We start from the raw sequence: 20,745 nt of genomic DNA on the forward strand, positions 1-20,745 counted from the left end.
CTTAACCAGCTGAGCCACCCAGGTGCCCCTCCACTCCCTCACTTTAAATCTGGAGGTGTCTTTGGGTCTAAAATGAGGCTCTGGCAGACAGCATATTGATGGGTCTTGCTTTTTTATCCAGTCTGGTTCCCTGTGTCTTTTGATTGGGGCATTTAGCACATTTACATTCAGAGTAACTGTTGAAATATATGAATTTAGTGTCATTGTATTACCGGTAAAGTCACTGTTTCTATATATTGTCTCTGTTCTTTCTGATCTGTGTTACTTTTGGGCTCTCTCTTTGCTTAAAGGATCCCCTTTAATGTTTTTTGCAGGGCTAGTTTAGTGATCACAAATTCTTTTAGTTTGTTTGTCCTGGAAGCTTTTTATCTCTCCTTCTATTTTGAATGACATCTTAGCTGGATAAAATACTCTTGGCTGCTTATTTTTCTCATTTAGAACCCTGAATATATCATGCCAATCCTTTCTGGCCTGCCAGGTCTCTATGGATAGGTCTGCTGCTAGTCTAATGTTTCTACCCTTGTAGGTTATGGACCTCTTGTCCCGAGCTGCTTTCATTATTTTCTCTTTGTCTCAGATTTGCAAGTTTCACTATTATATGTTGGGGTGTTGGCCTATTTTCATTGATTTTGAGGGGGGTTCTCTTTGCCTCCTGGACTTGAATGCCTGTTTCCTTCCCCAGGTTAGGGATGTTTTCTGCTATAATTTGCTCCAGTATATCTTCTGCATCCGGCTTCTCTTTCCTCTTCTTCTGGGATCCCAATTATTCTAATATTGTTTCGCCGTATGGTATCGCTTATCTCTTGAATTCTTTCTTCATGATTCAGTAGTTCTTTACCTCTTTTTCTTAGCTTCTTTATTCTCCATAATTTTGTCTTCTACATCACTAATTCTCTCCTCTGCCTAATTTATCCTAGCAGTTAGAGCCTCTATTTTTTTTTTAAAGATTTTATTTATTTATTTGACAGAGACACAGCGAAAGAGGGAACACAAGCACGGGGAGTGGGAGAGGGAGAAGCAGGCTTCCTGCAGAGCAGGGAGCCCAATGCGGGGGCTCCATCCCAGGACCCTGGGATCATGACCTGAGCTGAAGGCAGATGCCCAACAACTGAGCCACCCAGGTGCCCCAGAGCCTCAATTTTTAATTGCATCTCATTAATAGCCTTTTTTATTTTGACTTGATTAGATTTTAGTTCTTTTATTACTCCAGAAAGGGATTCTATAGTGTCTTCTATGCTTTTTTCAAGCCCAGCAAAGTATCTTTATAATCGTTATTCTGGACTCAGTTGGGACATCTTACTTATATCCATACTGATTAGGTCCCTGGCAGTCAGTACTGCTTCTTGTTCTCTTTTTTGAGGCTAGTTTTTCCATCTTGTCATTCTGTCCAGAGAAAAATAGATGAATGAGAGAACAAAATACTAAAATGGCAACAACGACCCCAGAGAAATATACACTAAACAAGTCAGAAGAGGCCCGACACCGGAAAAAAAAAAAAGAGAATATAATCAGACAGGTGAACAGAATAGAGCAATACACTGGATCCTCTGTGTGTTTTGGTCTGTTTGTTAGAAAACTAGACCCCAAAATTGTAAAGAAAGATAAACCTATATATATACAAAATTAAAATTAAATACAATGAAAGGATAGAATGTAACTGTAAAAATGAAAATTAAAAAAGATTTAAAAAGAAAAAGAGTTGATGAAATCAGAAATTGGTTGAAAAAGAAAAGAGAAAAAAAAATTAAAATTGAAAGAATCGTAGGGGGAAAAAAAGCCATGAATTCTATATACTACTTTCGCCTAGTGCTGGAGTTTTGCAGTTACCTATGATCAGTAAACTTGGTTTTAGCCAATGTTCTTGCTGATCTTCTCAGGGAGGGGCCTGTTGTGTTGATTCTCAAGTGTCTGTGCCCCGGCAGAACTGTACCGCCCTTGCCAGGGGGCCAGGCTAAGTAATCTGCTCCAGATTGCTCTGTGTGGCTTTTGTTCCCTGAAGGCTTCCATGCCACTTTAGAGGATGAGAATGAAAATGGCAGCCTCCCAGTCTCCAACCCCAGAGCTGACAGCTGGGGCCCTACTCCTCAGTGGGCCCTTAGGGAAGAGCAGTCAATCACTCCTGTCTCCCTGGTCTTCGTTTATACTCCATGCTCACCTAGCAGGTGACGGATTGTTTCTATTATCAGACATGTGGCCTCCTTTCAATTCTCCAAACCCTGAAGACTCCTGCAGCGTGTGCTCCTGGTGCTCCTCCCAGGGGATGAAGAGCGGGTCTCGCCACAGTTCTGCCACTTGCTGGGCCCCTGTTCAGTTGCTTGACTGTGCTGCAGTTCACGGTTTATGGCAACCTGAGCTAAGAGCCCACTCCTGTGCACGCTGATTGCCCCCGGCTTCCCAGCTCCAATGCCTGGGAACTCTGACACACTCAGGCACCCCCCGTCTTCCTGTGACCCTGGAGATCCTGAGACCACAGTGTCCCAGCTAGGGTCCCGCCCCCACTTAGCCACCTGAGTGATGTCCCTCACCAGAGCAGACTTCTAAATGTGCTAAATGTTTTGTGCTCTGCTGCTGTATCACTTTCTGGTTCCGGCTTACGGAGGCTCCCTTCCCCCATGGTTTATCTTCTGATATATTGCCTCAGATTCACTTCTCCGGACCTCCTACCTTGCAGAAAGTCGTCGCTTTTCTGTTTGTAGAATTGCAGCTATTTTCTTAGATTTTTGGTTGAGTTCACAGGTGTTCAGAATGATTTGATAGCTGTCTAGCTATCAAATTGCAGGGACCAGACGAAACTAAGGTCTCCTACTCCTACGCCATCTTGTGTTACTGACTTTGAGTCATGTATTTTAAAACATTATCTACTGACTTAAATTAGTACTTAGTATTTACATGATTATGTTTATGCAAATATTAGTCGCAACTGAGCAGTTTTTTCTTTTTGTTTTTCCTAAAGTAAATAATTGTGTTTGTTTTTCATGTGTTTGGATTTTATAGCTCTTGGTCATTCTTCTCTCACCTTTTAATAGCCTTTCAGTATATTTTTCCACATGGTCAGTCACATTCAGTATTAATTGATCAGTTCTGACTCTTTTGAAAACATTTCTCCTGAAGAGCACTATTCTTTTAGGGCTTATTGCTCTCTAGACTTGCTGCAGGACTGACACCTGGGTGGCTCAGTCGGTTAAGCATCTGCCTTTGACTCATGTCATGATCCTGGGGTCCTGGGATTGAGTCCTGCATCGGGCTCCTTGCTCAGTGGGGAGCCTGCTTCTCCCTCTGCCTGCTGCTCTCCCTGCTTATGCTCTCTCTCTCTCTCTCTCTGAAAAATAAATAAATAAAATCTTAAAAAAAAAAGTTGATACAATAGTAGAGGGCATGGATGATGATAGTTTTCAGTGGATTTCACATCTTTCATTTTTCTTGGTCTACTCTCTTGTTTTGGTGGACATCCTCTAGTGGATTCCTGAGAAAGGATGTATAGCAAGTAAACTTTATAAATTCTCCATTCTGAAAATATAATTATGTTAGCTTTACTCTCAGTTAATAGTTTGGCTGGGAGTAGAATTCTAAATTGGAAACAATTTCCTTCACAACTTTGAAGGTATTACTCTTATCACCTATATCCAGTGTTGCTCTCGTAGTCCAAAACTGTTCAGAATCCTGATCAATTATGTCATTTTTCTCCCCTCTCACTAGAAGTTTGTTAGAGTTACCCTTTGTTCTCAAGGTTCTGAAACTTAACTATGATGTACCTTTCTGTTAGCCTATTTTCATCCATTTTTCTAGGTACTTATTGGGTCCTTTGGTCTGGAAATCCTTTTTTTTTTTTTTTTAAGATTTTATTTATCCATTTTAGAGAGAGTGAGCAGGGTGGGGGAGGAGCAGAGGGAGAGAATCCAAAGCAGACTCTGTGCTGAGCCTGGAGCCTGACTTGGGGCTTGATCCCATGACTCATGAGATCATAACCTGAGCTGAAGTGAAGAGCTGAAGTGAAGAGCTGGAGGCTCAACCAACTGAGCCACCCAGGCGCCCCTGATCTGGAAATCTTTGACAGTTCAGGAACATTTCTGGAATTATGCCATTAATCATTCCATCCCTCTCTGGGATTTTATTTAGATATTGAACATTTTAGACTGACCGTCTCAAGTTTCTTTTTTTTTTAAAGATTTTATTTATTTATTTGACAGAGACACAGGAACACAAGCAGGGGGAGTGGGAGAGGGAGAAGTAGGCTTCCCGCTGAGCAGGGAGCCTGACGCGGGGCTCGATTCATGGATCATGACCTGAGCAGAAGGCAGATACTTAATGACTGAGCCACCTAGGTGCCGCTTTTCTTTGCTTTTTTATCTCTATATCTTTTTGTTCTTTCTGGGAGATTTCTGCAGCTTTATCTTTCTGTCTCTATTTTGCTATCAAGATTTTAATTTCCAAGGCTCATTTTTGTCCTCGAATATTCATTTTTTTAAAGATTTAATTTATTTATCAGAGAGAGAGAGCATGTGCCCATGAGAGCACAAGTCGAGGGAGGGGCAGAGGGGGGGAGAGAGAATCTGAAGCAGACTCCATGGGGAAGCATAGCCTGACACAGGACTCAGTCTCACGATGCTGAGATCATGACCTAAGCCAAAATCAAGTCTCATGCTTAACCAACTAAACCCCCAGGCACCCCTGAATATTCATTTTTAAAAACGTAATATGCTATTGTTGTCTCATGGATTGTAAGTATCTGGTCTCACTGCTAATCTGTGCTGTCCAGGTTGCCTTTTCTTTTTGTTTGTGTGGTCTCTATTCTGCACGTTAGAGGTGTTTCTCAGTGGTGTAGTCCTTGGTTGTAGATTCTTATTTGGGGACAAAAAAGGTGATTGACAGCTTGGATTATATAGGTGGGACTTACTAACTTTGAGCAACAATATGGAATGATGTTGGTGGTCCTTTTGTTGGGGGACTCCTCATTTAAATATCCTTAGGTTTTTCCTCTTCTGCAGGCAGGATTCCTCAGAGAATATTCTTCCAGTCTCCTGTGTGAAATTTCTAGAGCTAAAATGCTGGAAGATGGCCAAGCAGATTCTCAATATTCACCTATTTTCAGGATAGTACCATTTTTAGAATATAGTACCCATGCCCTCAACTCAACTGGTCAGTCCACAATGTAAAGACTTTCTGTCTTACCCTTTCTGGAGATTAACTTCTGGATTTTTTCTGGGGATGGGAAGGAGGTAAGTAGTCAGGGAAGAGGGTCTGTTTCTCAACCAGCTTTTACTCTTGTCTGCTTATTTTAGCACTACTAACCATCCCCAGTTCCAGATCCTTTTGTAGATTCTGCAGTATCATCAGATTGATTCTCGGCTTTCCTCATGATTGGTTTAGGATTCATCTTTTTTAGTTCTGCTAATTTAGTTTCCACTTGTCTGTCTACTTTCTAATTTCTAAAAATTTGGTGTTGCTATCCCTTCTCCCATTCTCCCTGTCTTTGTAGATTTAGAATTTTTGTTTATTTATTTTTTAAGTAAGCTCTTTACCCAATATGGGACTCAAACTCACAACCCTGAGATCAGGAGTTGCATGCTCTACCAACTGAGCCAGCCAGCTGCCCCAGTAGATTAGTGTTGTGTTTTATTTATTTATTTGTTTATTCATTTATTTATTTATCCATTTATTTTTAGATTAATGTTTTTTATTTTTTTATTTTTTAAGATTTTATTTTATTTGAGACAGAGAACAAACAGAAGGAGCGACAGGCAGAGGGAGAAGCAGGCTCCTCGCTGAGCAAGCAGCCTGATGTGGGACTCGATCTCAGGACCCTGGGATCATGACCTGAGCCGAAGGCAGACGCTTGACTGACTGAGCCACCCAAGCATCCCTAGATTAATGTTTTTTAAAAAAAATCTTTTTACTTCAGCTTTAGTGGGATATGGGGAAAGAATGAAATTAGATATGTATGTTCAGTGTACCATCTTAACTTGGAAATTACGAAGTTTATATTAATAAGGACTGCTTTGGTTGTAAATAATAGAAACCCAATTCAACTAGCTTAGTGAGAAAAGTTATTGGCTCCAGAGCCTGGGAAGAGTAGTTTACAGGATTGAAGGAAGAAGTGCATGAACCAGGACCTTAAGTTCTGGTCCTATCAAACCAGAACTCTCAGTAACACCAGGACACTATAAAACTGTATATGTGTATCTGTGTGATCTGTTTCATGAGCGCATGGTTTTATTTTACAGATAGATTCTTATCCTGTGTGGAAAAGCTGGCTGCTTACAGAATTTATATCTTCCCTCTTTCATAACCTCATTGGAAAAAGAGCCCTTTTCCCCTTATATCTAAATATAAATATGGGGATTCTTACTGATTGGCTTTGGTCACTTGACTACCCCTAACCCAGATGGAATGGGGGAGGAGTTTTCTAGAAGAAAAGGCGTACATTTACCAGAACAAGGGGAGTAAGATGGCATAGGGTCAAAAAAAAGATAGCTACCATAGTCCCCTCTTGATGAGCTTTCCAGATTTTTCACTGTTATAAACAATGTTGCATTGATATCTGTAGGATAAATTCCTATAAGTGGAATTGCTGGGTCAATTGGATTTTTAGTATTGACAGATGTTGTAAATTTGATCATCAAAAAGATTGTATCAGTGTACATTCCCACCAACTGTTTGAGAGTCCATTTCCCCATACTGTTGCCAAATTGAGCATTATTAATCTTTTCATGTTTTTTCTAGTCTATAGGTAAGAAGTGGTATCTCATTATTTTAATTTGTGTTTTTTATTTTATTATTATTTTTTATAAGAGTTGAGGATACTATGGCTTGCCCATGTCCTCTTTTTTTTTTTTAAGATTTTATTTATTTATTTGACAGAGAGAGACACAGCGAGAGAGGGAACACAAGCAGGGGGAGTGGGAGAGGGAGAAGCAGGCTTCTCGCGGAGCAGGGAGCCCGATGTGGGTCTCGATCCCAGGACTCTGGGATCATGACCTGAGCCGAAGGCAGACGCTTAACGACTGAGCCACCCAGGTGCCCCTTAATTTGTATTTTTTAATTATTAAAAAGTGTTGAAAATCTTTAAAAATTTTTTTGGCCATATATGTTTCTTTTTCTGTTAACGGCTTTCATTATCCTTTTAAAAATTTTTGGATTATTGGCCTTTTCCTTGTTTATCTTTTTCCTTTTTTACATATTGATTTTTGAGAACTTCTTGCTCATTAAATAAATTAGCCCTTTGTTTTAATTCTTTTATTGTGGTAAAATATACATAACACAAAATTTACCATTGTAACCATTAAGTGTATTAAATACATTAACATTGCTGTGCAACCATCACTACTATCTGTCTCAGAAGTTTCTTATTTTCCCATATTGAAACTTTGTACCCACTGGACACTAACTTTTCATTCTTCCTTCTCCCCAGCCCCTGGTAATTACCATCCTACCTTCTGTCTCTGAATTGGGCTACTCTAGTTATTTCACTTAGCATAATGTCTTCCAGGTTTAACTCTTTGTTTTTATATGTAGTTTGACAGCTTGTTGAGTCTTGAAATAATTGATGGTGATATCTTAAGCTGCTTACCTACTTGTCTTCTTTTTCTTTAAACTCATTTAATTACCATTTATTTTATCTCCTAGTATCTCGGAAAAGGAAAGCCAAGAACTGGGAGGATGAAGACTTTTATGATAGTGATGATGACACGTTTCTTGATCGGACTGGCCTGGTTGAAAAGAAGCGTCTGAACCGAATGAAGAAAGCTGGGAAGATTGATGAGAAGCCAGAGACCTTTGAATCATTGGCAAGTTTTATTTATAGAAGTAGCTGTGGTAGTTTAATTTTTAAATAAAATAATGTATTATTCAAATTTGTTTTATAATTATAATTTTTAAAGCAGTAGCATTGAAATTTGGTACTGAAGTATAGCTTTCTTGATCTGTAAATTTGATAGTAACAACCAGTCTTAACTCAAGTTGGAAAAAGTTTGGCTTGCTGCTAGAGCCAAAAATGAAAGAGCATTCTTTGGATATGATGTTAATCCTACAAAAAGAAAGGAAAAAGTTTCAAATTCGGCCATTCTGAGGTGGAATCAACTTTAGACTTCTGGCAGTCAAGAATTGTGAAAGGAATTTTGAGGAGTATAGTTCAGTAATAGTCTTAAACTATATATCCTTCATGAAATCATCATAAGATAGCATGTGTTTTCACTATATTAAGTAGTATTCAGAGCTTTAAAATATTACCCAGCATCTGTTTTTTTGATTCATCAATGAAAACAAATGCCTTGAGTTCTTTTGAGTAACGTCAAGTCTGTGTTCTATACATTCATTCTGTTTAATTTTGAGTTAATTCAGAAGTTAACTCACTTCAAATTAAATAAACACATGAAAATTGTTAACTCCATAAGATGCAGATTTAACTGGAATTCTGAATGACTCCTCTTAAACCTTGTAACAATTATGAAAATAAGAGGAAGACGACAGAAAAGCTACCATATTTTGAAAGAAGAAAAACATTTGCTAACCCTGTTAATTTGGGTATTACAGGTTGCAAAGTTAAATGATGCTGAAAAGGAACTCTCTGAGATTTCTGAGAAACTGAAAGCCTCAAGCAAAGGTAAGTTAATGACCCATTAAACAAGTATGTATTGGGCATCTACCATATGTAGTGCTCTCTGCCAGCACTGAGCCTAGTTAATAAGATATACAGAACATGGAGTCTTTCTAAGGAGCAACATAGCATCTTGGAACTAGAAAGAACATTATAAGTTATTTGTTTTAAACTCTTTAGGTAATAGATGAGGAAAATGAAGCCCATTGAGGCAGAATGATGTCCCAAGGTCTTCAAGCTATAACCTGTTTTCTTATTCCTTTTTTTTTTTTAAGATTTTATTTATTTGACAGAGAGAGATACAGTTAGAGAGGGAATACAAGCAGGGGGAGTGGGAGAGGGAGAAACAGGCTTCCCGCCGAGCAGGGAGCCCAATGCAGGGCTCGATCCCAGGACCCTGGGATCATGACCTGAGCCAAAGGCAGACACTTAACTGACTGAGCCACCCAGGCGTCCCTGTTTTCTTATTTCTGATATGAGTAATGTCCTCTGCCCAACTTTATGTTAGTGACTTAAAAAAAAAAAATTTATTTATTTATTTGAGAGGGATAGAGTGTGCAATGTGGGGGGAGGGCAGAGGGAGAGAGAGCGAATCCCAAGCAGACTCCCTGCTGAGTGTGGAGCCTGACACAGGGCTTGATCTCATGACCCTGAGATCATGACCTGAGCTGAGATCAAGAGTTGGACGCTTAACTGACTGAGCCACCCAGGCGCCCCTGTTAGTGACTTTTCTATGGAAACTTTGACTGAATTTTAAAATATTTGAGGCCAATTTTCTGAATATATATTATCCCTTTCTTGGACAGCTCTGTCAGAGTCACCATCTCAAGACTCTTTAGATGCATTTATGTCAGAAATGAAATCAGGGAATGCATTGGATGGTGTGTCCCGGAAGAAACTTCACCTGAGAACTTTTGAACTGAGGAAAGAACAACAGAGACTTAAAGGGTTGATAAAAATTGTAAAGCCAGCAGAGATTCCAGAGCTGAAAAAGTAAGTCTTAGTTACACTTGAAATTTTAAATAAGCATGTTTGCATAGATAACATTTTAATTATATCGTTGTTTTCTTAGATAATCATTACAAAATAGAAATAGAATGTAAGAAATCCTTTAAAGCACAGGAGGCAGTGATTTCATATAGTCAAAACCATTTCATTTGTGAAATATAGACTGCTGCAGGACTTTTAGAGAAAACTATATTGATTCCTGTTTCATTGGAAGGCTCTGAATTTTTTTTTTTTTAAGATTTTATTTATTTATCTGACAGAGAGAGTGAGAGAGCACAAGCAGGGGGAGCGGCAGAGGGAGAGGGAGAAACAGGCTTTCTGCTGAGCAGGGAGAGTGATGCAGGGCACGGTCCCAGGACCCTGGGATCATGACCTGAGACGAAAGCAGATGCTTAACAGATTGAGCCACCCAGGCGCCCCAAGGCTCTGAATTTTTTACTTAATCTTTTTTTTTTAAGATTTTATTTATTTATTCATGAGAGAGAGAGAGAGGCATAGGCAGAGGGAGAAGCAGGCTCCCTGCTGAGCAAGGAGCCCGATGTGGGACTCGATCCCAGGACCCTGGGATCATGACCTGAGCCAAAGGCAGACGCTCAACCGACTGAGCCACCCAGGTAACCCCCCCTCACCTTTTTGAAAGATTTTATTTATTGAATTTTTTACTTAATCTTTTAATGCAGAGTGAACTTCTTTAAAGAGAAACATGCCAAAAGGCTAATTTCCGTAATATATAAAGACCTTTGCATAAGTAGACCACCATATACCAAAGAGAAAAATGGGAAAGGGGTATCAACCGGCAGGCCACTGAAAAAGAAATACAAATGGCTCTTAACCATGTAAAAAAAATGCTCAGTCTTGCTTGTAAGAGAAATACAAATATAATAATGTAATACCATTTTTTAATCTATGATTTTAAAACCACAGATGAAAAGATATGAGTGCAGATTATTTTAGCACCTGATTTGTAATTCCTAAGAACCAGTTGACAATTTTAATATATTTAAATACTTTTTTTAAAAGATTTTATTTATTTATTTATTTGAGAGAGAGAGAACACAGCAGGGAAAGGAGCAGAGGGAGAGGGGCAAGCAGACTCTGAGCTGAGCACAGAGCCTGATGCAGGGCTTGATCCCACAACCCTGAAATCATGACCTGAGCTGAAATCAAGAACCGGATGCCCAGCTGACTGAGCCATCCAGGCGCCTCTGTATTTAAATACTTTTAAAGTGGAATTTCTTCCTTTAAAATGGGGGAAGGCATAACCCCCTACAGTTGATTTTATTGGTTAACTTTGATTTTGTGAAAATTATTGGAAGAAATTAATTAAATCCTTTTTTTTTTTAGTAATTTGTGAACAAGATTTTGGGACTAATTTTTCCCAGATTTGGCTAGTATTTTTGAGTGTGTGAATGTATGTGTGGTGTGTGTGTGTGTGAGAGAGAGAGCGTAAGATCCAGTCTTTTCAATTTGACATTATTTTCAAATTTTGTTCTATGTGGTCTCAACAAATTTTGAAAATGTTGAGTAGGTTATTGTGGAAATGAGCAACTACCAGTGAGCACAATTCAGGTAGGCATCTCAAAAAGTGGTATTGCCTAGGTGGGATCACTCACTTATGAAGGTAATTAACTCTGGAAAGTTTCTTATTTTCTTTTGATCTGTGCTGGCCTATACAGCACCCAGTAGTCTCCTGTGATATTAAAATTAAATGAAATTAAAAACTCAGTTCTTCAGTCAAGTAGTCCCATTTCATGTATGTGGCTAGTGGCTACTATATTGGACAAAGCAGATGTAGAACATTTTCATTATTGCAGGAAGTTCTGTTTGGATAGCGCTGCTTTAAGTAGGTTCAGCCTGGAGCCCAATGTGGGGCTTGAACTCATCACCTTGAGATCAAGACGTGAGCTGAGATCAAGTTGGCTGCTTAAACAGCTGAGCCACCAGGTGCCCCATGGACAGTGCTACTTTATTTATTTTTTTTTTTTTATTTTATTATGTTAATCACCATACATTACATCATTAGTTTTTGATGTAGTGTTCCATGATTCATTGTTTGCGTATAACACCCAGTGCTCCATTCAGTACATGCCCTCTTTAATACCCATCACCAGCCTAACCCATTCCCCCACCCCCCTCCCCTCTAGAACCCTCAGTTTGTTTCTCAGAATCCATAGTCTCTCATGGTTTGTCTCCCTCCAATTTCCCCCCCTTCATTTTTCCCTTCCTACTATCTTTTTTTTTTTTTTAACATATAATGTATTATTTGTTTCAGAGGCACAGGTCTGTGATTCAACAGTTTTACACAATTCACAGCGCTCACCATAGCACATACCCTCCCCAATGTCTATCACCCAGCCACCCCATGCCTCCCACCCCCCACCACTCCAGCAACCTTCAGTTTGTTTCCTGAGATTAAGAATTCCTCATATCAGTGAGATAATATGATACATGTCTTTCTCTGATTGACTTATTTCGCTCAGCATAATACCCTCCAATTCCATCCATGTTGTTGCAAATGGCAAGATCTCATTCCCTTTGATGGCTGCATAATATTCCATTGTATATATATACCACATCTTCTTTATCCATTCATCTGTTGATGGACATCTTGGCTCTTTCCATAGTTTGGCTATTGTGGACATTGCTGCTATAAACATCAGACAGTGCTACTTTAGATTGTCAGTAAGCATTTATGTAGCCCCTTACCACTGTGTACAAAACCTGTAATTTGATGCTGGGGGCATTGCATAGATGAATATCTAGATATTGGGAGGCACCTTTTTTTTGGTTGTTAAAAGATTTATGTGTAGTTTGGATATTTCATACGGCGATTCATAGGTCAGTTCACAAAAGCTATGACCTAAGTTGTATTTCATTTACTGATAGTAAGGAGGGGGGTTAGCACTCAAGTTAGACTCCCTGGCTTCCATTCTCAGTTCTGTGAATTACTTTTTGGGCATTTTGAGGCAAGTTATATAATTTCTTTGACCTTGCTTTCCTCTGTAAATTAGAAGTACAGGTGATGTTGAAAGATGACATGAATAGGGGTTTCTCACTGACTTAGTCAGTTGGGCATCTGACTTTTGGTTTTGGCTTGGGTCATGATCTTGGGGTTGTGGGATCGAACCCCATGTTGGGCTCTGCACTCTCTCTCTCTGCCCCTCCCCCTGCTCCTGTGCTCTCTCTCTAATAAAATAAAGTCTTTAAAAAGGAAAAGATGACATAAATAGCACTTGAGAAAGTGCTGGCATATATGTATTATTATTGTCATCATATTGTCCTATTTCTGTTATACCTAGCAGCTATTCGTAACATTGTATTTGTGGAGAAAGGATAAAAACTCCCGAGGCATAGTTCAGGGTAAACAAATTAACAGTGAGTTTTAATTCTAACTCCAAAATCCTTTCCCTTGATAAGTCAGCCCTGCGAGAGAGGGTATGTCAGCATCCTCCGGAGCCTCCCTTCTTGCTGTCTGTGTGTCTGCTTAGTTTCTCCTCCCTTTCCTACTTTAGATCCTGGCCTTTAGATGTGTGTACCTTCTCCTTCTCTTCTCCTTGAGGGTTGAACTTCCAAACTTTCTACCTAACACCTTTTCCCGCTGACCCAAGCAGCTCTTGATTGTGATCCCATCTTCTGCCTTTTCATCTCCTTGGGGTGTCTTTGCTCATCTGCCAGACCAGCCAAGCTATTTAATGGAGCTGAAAAATATCTGTGTTGCTCTTCAATTTGTCTTTGAGGCCTTTGGGGAGGGGCTGTGAAGGATAATATTTAAGGCCAAGCAGGCAGGATTCTTCTGGTGGCCTTAGCAAGGCAATGGGTCTGTCTTTGGTAGAGAGCAAGGGGGTGAGGCTAGGCCCAAGAGCACAGCCGAGAGGGTAAGAAGAAGAAGGCAGCAGTGGCAAATGGGGCTTTAGCTGGAGCAGTGAGGTCAGTTTCTTGTATGGTCACTGTGCGTCAGGCGTGCCAGCGCTCTCCCCGTGTTCCAGAATGCAGGCCTGTCCTTCCCTCTGTCTCCTCATGCTGTCTTGCCATAGTTACTGCTGCTTACTCTCTGAGTGTCTGGTCAACTCAACTGCCATCCTTTTTGGTTTTGCTCATTTCTTTTTCTTTTTTTTTTCTTTTTCTCTTTCCTAATTTCTACAGTCTCTTCTCTTTGTTCTTCCTCAGCTTTACTCTAGTGGGCTTAGCTGTTCTAACTCTGTCCAGCCAGTGAGAATGGTGACAAGCTCATCAGTTGTAAGGTCTCTCATTATGTCTTTGTCATTATTCACCATGCAGTGTAGCCCCTACACACATACTTTTTTTTTTTTTTAACTTTTGTGATCAGAGCCTTTGTGTGTGGTATGATGTAAGTGTGGACTCCAGATAAGTAAGGCACTGTGAGTCCTCTTGAGAGGTTGGTGGAAAATAGGGCTTTACCCCATATATCTACCTCCTACCACTCAGTGGGAATGGGGTCTTGCCCCCTTTGCCAGTGATCTTTGTACTGTCAGCATCAGTTTATGAAGGTGAAGTCAGGTAGCATGTTGCAACTTACTAAAGTCGGAGCCTCATCTTGCCCTTAATAGCCTTGTGTCTGTGAGAGTCAGCAGTGTCATTGTCCCTTCAGATTCTCTTGGCCTTTTCCTATTAGTATATGCTTCGATACTCATTTTGTGGAAATTTTTGTTTTGCCAAAAGTTTCTTTGTCATTGTCCAGGGTTTTTTTAGATAAAATATTGGCTTGACTGGAATAGATATGTATAATTGTTCTTTTTTCTTAGGACTGAAAGTCAGGCTACAGATGTGGAAAACAAAGCTAAAAAGCTTACATTGCCTCTCTTTGGTGCCATGAAAGGAGGAAGCAAATTCAAATTAAAAACGGGAACAGTAGGGGTAAGTTGGGGGTCATGCTGTTAAACTTTTAGCTCTCGAGTCAGTTTGCATGTAACTGATTTGTACATTGAACATCAATTTATTAATTTGTGATGAATGTCGGTCACATTTAAGAGGTGTCTCTTCCTGGTGGGTGGATATTGTAACATTCGGACTCAGCTAACATTTGCTAGTCCTATAGTCCCTGCACCTGGCCCTGCCATATGGCCTTCCACACTTTATTTACTCACTCCAACACTTCATGACGTGTGGGAATTATTACCTCTCACAGGTGAGGAAACAGGGTCAGAGGGGTTAAATATGAGATCACATCATCAATAAGTGACTAGACTGGCAATCAAATCCAGGTGCTCGGTTTCTTGAGTTTTGTGATCTCTCTACTGTCCTCTAACACTTCACTGGTGAATGTTATTGCTTTGCATACAACCCTTTTCACAGATTCAGCTTTTAAAAGGTCTTCATTACCTAAAGAGCTGAACCTTGTGTAGTAGTGTGTGAGGGCTGCCCTAACCAAACACCACAGACTGGGTGGCTTAAATGACAGAAATTTATTTTCTCACAATTCCGGAGGCTGGGAGTCCGAGATCAGCATGCCAGCAGGGTTGGTTTCCCCTGAGGGCCCTTTCCTTGGCGTGGAGGTGGCTGCCGTCTTCCTGCATCTTCCTGTGGTCATCCCTTTGTGCACTTGCACTTATGGTGTCTCCCCCTCCTCTTATAAGAAAACCAGTCATCTTGGATTAGGGCCCCACTCTAACTGCTTTCTTTTAACTTACCTCTAAAAATTTTACCTCTAAATGTGGTTACATTCTGAGGTACTGGGTGTTGGGACTTCAACATATGAATTTTGTGGGGACAGAATTCAGCCCCCAGCACCTTGAATTAGGCAAACTCAGGTTCACCCGAGATGCAGACTTTTCTGTGAGGGTGGGGGAGAGCAGGTACTTGTGTTTTAGTTAGAGGAAAAACTCTTTACGAAAAAGCTCTCTTTAAAGGTTTACTGAATTCAATCCTATCTTTTAAAAGTGATATGCCCAACATATACTTTGATATTTTCTTTCTATCCCTTAAGTTTCAATCAACTTTTTCTAATAATTTTATTAAAAGGTCTTGATTAAAATATTTGGCTTTATTCTTTAAGAAATGTCTTCAGGGGGTGCCTGGGTGGTGCATTCGGTTGAGCGTCCAGTTCTTGGTTTCAGCTCAAGTCGTGATCTCAGGGTTGTGAGATTGAGTTGCGGGTCCGACTCCACGCTCAGTGCAGAACCTGCCTGAGAGTCTCTCCCCCTCCCTTTGCCCCTCCCTACTGCTCTCTCTCTTTCTGTCTCTCTCTCTAAAATAAATAAATAAATCTTAAAAAAAAGAAAAGAAAAAGAAAATCTTCAGGATCTGTTTTACTGATTTACATGTCTCCTTTCTTTGAAATTGTATGAAATCTAAAATGAAAAAGCTGTACAAATGATCTGTTTCTTAGAAATGTGTGTCTGATTTACCCCTGGAAGATTTTGTGATGAATTAAGACCCTTTAACACCACAAGGGGTAAGAGGACAGAACCTGCAGCTGATACCTGCAATAAATGTTTCAGTTCCCTACAAGCTGTTTCAAGTGACTTGTCCTTAATATTCTTTTGACCCTAGAAAGCAATAAAGATATGTGTTAAAGGTCCATAGATGAGTAAAATTTCATGTGCGAGTCCTACTTCCAGCAGACTTCTGCAGGGTCTGTCAGCCTGGAGAGGTTAGACATTTTACACATTTAGCTTAATCTCCTTGAAGAGATTTGTCTCTATCGTTATGTGGAACTATTTGTTCATGGTTTTGTTTCGTTCGTAGAAGTTACCCCCTAAGCGTCCAGAACTCCCTCCAGCTCTAATGAGAATGAAGGATGAGCCTGAAGTAGAAGAGGAGGAGGAAGAGGAAGAGGAAGATGAGAGGGAAAAGGAGGGGGATGAAAGGGGGAAAATGGAGGCTGGAAGCAGTAGGCTGCAGCAGGAGACAGAGCCAGAAGATGCAATGCAGGAAGCGAGGCCTGCCACTGACCTCACTTGTTCTAAAGAGGCAAAAACCCATGGTAATATCTTTCTTCTCCTTCCCGTGCTGTTCAGTGGGGCATTTGTGTTGATTGTGCACAGGTTTGAAAAGCAAAGCCAGTTCTTGCTTGTGCATTTTGACTTTGTGGCACTTGATGATATGTGATACCGCTGACTCTGGAAACAGACTTTCTTGGTCTTTCTTTGACCGTCAGTCATTATTTATTCTCACTGCAAAATCAGAGCAGACATTTCCAGGGTATTTCAGAATTACAGAACATTGAAAGCTGTGGAATCTGAAACCATAGCTGCTGTGGAACAGCCCTGGGCTGCCGCCATTGTGTGACTGGAGGGCAGTAGAAGAGGGTGCATGATGGGGCCTGATCAGGTAGTCTCAGGGTAAACCTCCCTTTAGTCATTATTTTCCCATCTCTAAAACAGAGGCTAAGCATAATTGTGCCCTCGGTACACACTTCTTAGGAAGCACAGTGCCTTATTCATCTTTTTGTCCCTGGTACCTAGTGGGCAACCTGGCACACAGTACTCACCCACCTCAGCCAAGGTTTGATGACAAATGACAAAAGACGGAATTGATTGGTTTTTAAATATGTTTTCTTCTGATTATAAGAGGAAGGTGTATTCATTTTAGAAACTTTGGATCATATGTGAAAGTCCGAAGAAGAAAAGAGAAATCTCCTGCAGGCTCACCCCCAGAGATCATTGTTTATCTTTTCAGTACCCTCTTGTCCCTTCTCAGCTGCAGGAGTTATTTTCCTCAGGGTGTTAAGACTTCACAGAAAATAGGGAGCATGAGGAAAAACAAAACAAAAACTGACATTAAATATGCATGGAAATACACGCATGTCTACTTCCAAAACACATCCGGCTTGTCTGCATAAAGTGCCAGGCTGGTATGGAGGCCTTCTCTTGATTCATCCTCAGTTGTTTGAGAAAAGAAAAGTTTCTGTTTTTTTCATCTGTGAGAGATCTTTTGTTTTTGCATTTTCCTTTATTTAGTTATTGGCAAAATGCTTAGCCTTTCCAAACAAGGTACTTACACGTACTTTTTTTATGAGTCCAATCTTTGATCCATACGTTGTGAAGGTGGCATAAACAGGTTAGTAGGAGGGCAAGCAATAAGTACTTTTTTGTTAAGGGACCAAAGGAAATATATGTGTGTGTAAAAATAGCAGATTTTAAAATTTGGTAAAGATACATTAATGAGTAAATCTGCAGCTGATTAGGATTACTCTAGGTCTCTTTTTTTTTTTTTCAATGTTAGGATCATATTGTACATGCTATTTTATAACCAATTTTTTTTCTGTGTCTTAAAATTTTCTTTGAAAATGTGGAGTCAGTAAGGAGCACAGTGGTCCATCACATGCTTGTGCCATAACACCTCCCTGTTGTTAGACCTGTACATAATTTATTAATTTTTGCTATTCTAAACATATTGTATATATAATAAATCTTGGTACTCATCTGATTATTTTCTTTGAATATGTTCCTGGAAATAGAATTTCTAGGCCAAGGGATATGTACATTTTTAAGGCTTTTGGTAAGTAGTGCTGAAAAGTTTTACTTCAGAGTTGGCCAGTTTTTAAAGTGGAAAATTGATTTCTCTGTTAAACATATGGAGGCACATTTTTTTGAAAATCTAATTAAGTTTATTGAAGCTAATGATAGTAAAGCTGGATGATTATGTATTTACTTAGCTTTTCTTGCTTTTGTTTTTGTTTTCTTGGTTCCCCACCATGAATTAAATAATAACAATATGCTCTGGTTCTGCATTTTATAGAAAACATGTCTCAACTCAGCCAAGTGGAACAGAATAAAGATTATCAAGAGATCAGTGAAACAGCTGCATCATGTGAGGAACCCTCAGGCAAGTAGTGTAGCCGACTCCATTGCTGCCCTGCACACGAGCAACCAGCTGGTGTCAGAGAGGAGGGGTTGGGAGCTGAGCTGAAGCAGCACAGAGAATGGCCTTTTAGACACTGGGCAGATGCTCCTGCCCAGGCCCTGGACAGAACTGGAATATATGAGAGGTTATGTTTGGCGTCATCCCATTTGCCTTTCTTTATTCCTTTCCTGCCTCCTGGGGTTCTGTCTCCCTGACCTACAAAATTCCTACTGCCTTCGCACTTCCCTGGCATGGAAAGCCCTGGCCATGCAAAGCCCCCCACAACTTTTCATCTCCCAGAGATGAGTCTGCCTATCATGGGAGTGATTCCAAAACTATTAAAATAAAAAAAATAAATTGAAAGGACTGGTTTTGGGATGCCTGGTTGGCTTAGTTGGTTGAGTGTCTGACTCTTGGTTTCAGTTCAGGTCATGATCTCCTGGGTTGTGGGATTGAACCCTGCATCGGGCTCCGTGCTCAGCACAGTCTGTTGGAGATTCTCTCTCTCTGTCCCTCCCCTCCCTCATGTTCTCTCTCTCTCAAACAAACAATCTTAAAAAAAAAAAAAAAAAAGACTGGTTTTCTACTGTTTTAACTGTAATGGTTGAACTGTAGAATAGTAAAATCAGCCTCATTTTCCTTTCCCTTTTAATTATTTTATTTTATTTTACTTTAAAGATTTTATTTTTATTTGACAGAGAGCATAAGCAGTGGGAACAGCAGGCAGAGGGAGAGGGAGAAGCAGGCTCCCCGCTCGGCAGGGAGCCCGATGTGGGGCTTGATCCCAGGACCCTGAGATCATGACCTGAGCCGAAGGCAGATGCTCAACCATCTGAGCCACCCAGGTGCCCCTCCTTTCCCTTTTTAAATGGTGTGATTATATTCAAGCTTGTAGAACAGCCTTAGGATTTGAAAACTAGGGTTATTAGCAGAGAGAAAGTTCTCTTAAGATAGTCTTTATAGTAGAAGGAATTTTTGAGAATTTGATTGTTACATGTTTTCTTCAATTTTTATAATGCTCTCTTAGGAGGAATTTGTTTTTTTCTATTTTACTTATTCTGAAATAGCTATTGCCTCTTGTTTTTCTTTTTCTCAAATTAGCATCAGAGAATGAATATGAGAAAAACAGAGATGAATTGAAGAAAAAGAAAGCTCTCGGTCCAGGCAAAGTAAGTACTTTAGCCATAATCTTCACCTCTGTAGAAGTAAAAGTGAATCCTCTTGTCATAGACCACATTCAGAAGAGTGAATTTTTAGGGATTGTCTTAGCAGGGTTCCCAACTGCCTAATACTCCCTTTTCTAGAAGTCTGGGCTCTCTTTTATTTTTGAATTTTTATGTTTTGAATTCTCTGTTCTTTTCTCCATCCACACCGTTCCCTATAACTCCGCATATACCTCTTTGATTAATTTGTGAATCTTTGTTCATATCCTTTTATGCCGTACACAGACATTTGAATAATATATATATATATATTTTTAAAGATTTTATTTATTTATTTGACAGAGAGACACAGCTAGAGAGGGAACACAAGCAGGGGGAGTGGGAGAGGGAGAAGCAGGCTTCCTGCGGAGCAGGGAGCCTGACGCGGGGCTCAATCCCAGGACCCTGGAATCATGACCTGAGCTGAAGGCAGATGCTTAACTACTGAGCCACCACTATTGTTCTGGGGCCCCTCAGGGACCCCTGAATAATATATTCTTATTTGACTATTTTTATTACACAGAAGATAGAATGTAATGTGCTGCATTCTACATCAGGATTTGTTTTTTTTAACCTATTGTGGAAATCACTGTGTATCAGTATACCAAGAGCTTCCTACTGTACGGATGTACTCCACTTAACCAGTTCCCTATAGGTGGACACTTGGGTTGTTTCTAGTCTTTTATTATAACAGTGCTATAATGAATAATCTTGTGTATACATAATTTTGTGTGGATACAGTAAGTTCCCAAAAGTGGGATTGCTAGATTGTGTCAGGAGGTCCCAAGACCCTGAAGCTAGGTAATTCACGGAGGCCTCACAGGACTCAGCCTGTGGTTGTACTCATAGCTGTGATTTACTAGAGTAAAAGGATACCAAGTACGGTCAGCAAAGGGAAGAGGCACATGGAGCAAAGTCTGAGGAAACCAGGCGTAAGCTTCCTAGAGTCCTTTTTCATTGGAGTCACACAGGATGTTCTTAATCCCCCTAGCAATGAGTTGTGACAGTTTATGAAGTGTTACTAACCAGGGAGGCTCATTAGAGACTCAGTGCCCAGGATTTTTACTGGGGACTGATCACATAGGCACCTCCTGCCTGGCATGCCCTCAAATTCCATTCTCCCAGAAGGAAAGTAGA

General features: G+C 40.2%; 1 protein-coding gene across 3 annotated transcripts in view; it reads left to right on the forward strand.

Moving 5' to 3' along the window:
- Nucleotides 1–20,745, forward strand: part of LOC113938634 (solute carrier family 4 member 1 adaptor protein) — a 43,377-nt gene that overhangs the window by 10,314 nt on the left and 12,318 nt on the right. For 2 of the 3 annotated variants that reach the window (XR_003524920.2, XM_027624128.2), the window contains exons 6-12: nt 7,624–7,784; nt 8,530–8,599; nt 9,400–9,586; nt 14,365–14,476; nt 16,307–16,544; nt 18,302–18,388; nt 19,508–19,575. Coding sequence is in view for 2 of the 3 variants with exons in the window: in XM_027624128.2 (XP_027479929.1) it covers nt 7,624–7,784; nt 8,530–8,599; nt 9,400–9,586; nt 14,365–14,476; nt 16,307–16,544; nt 18,302–18,388; nt 19,508–19,575 (923 nt within the window). In the remaining variant the exon portion in view is untranslated. The remainder of the gene's footprint in view (nt 1–7,623; nt 7,785–8,529; nt 8,600–9,399; nt 9,587–14,364; nt 14,477–16,306; nt 16,545–18,301; nt 18,389–19,507; nt 19,576–20,745) is intronic. The other variant, XM_027624129.1, reaches the window with a different exon arrangement.

Source organism: Zalophus californianus, chromosome 8, assembly GCF_009762305.2.
Source record: "Zalophus californianus isolate mZalCal1 chromosome 8, mZalCal1.pri.v2, whole genome shotgun sequence".
Classification (NCBI taxonomy): domain Eukaryota; kingdom Metazoa; phylum Chordata; class Mammalia; order Carnivora; family Otariidae; genus Zalophus; species Zalophus californianus.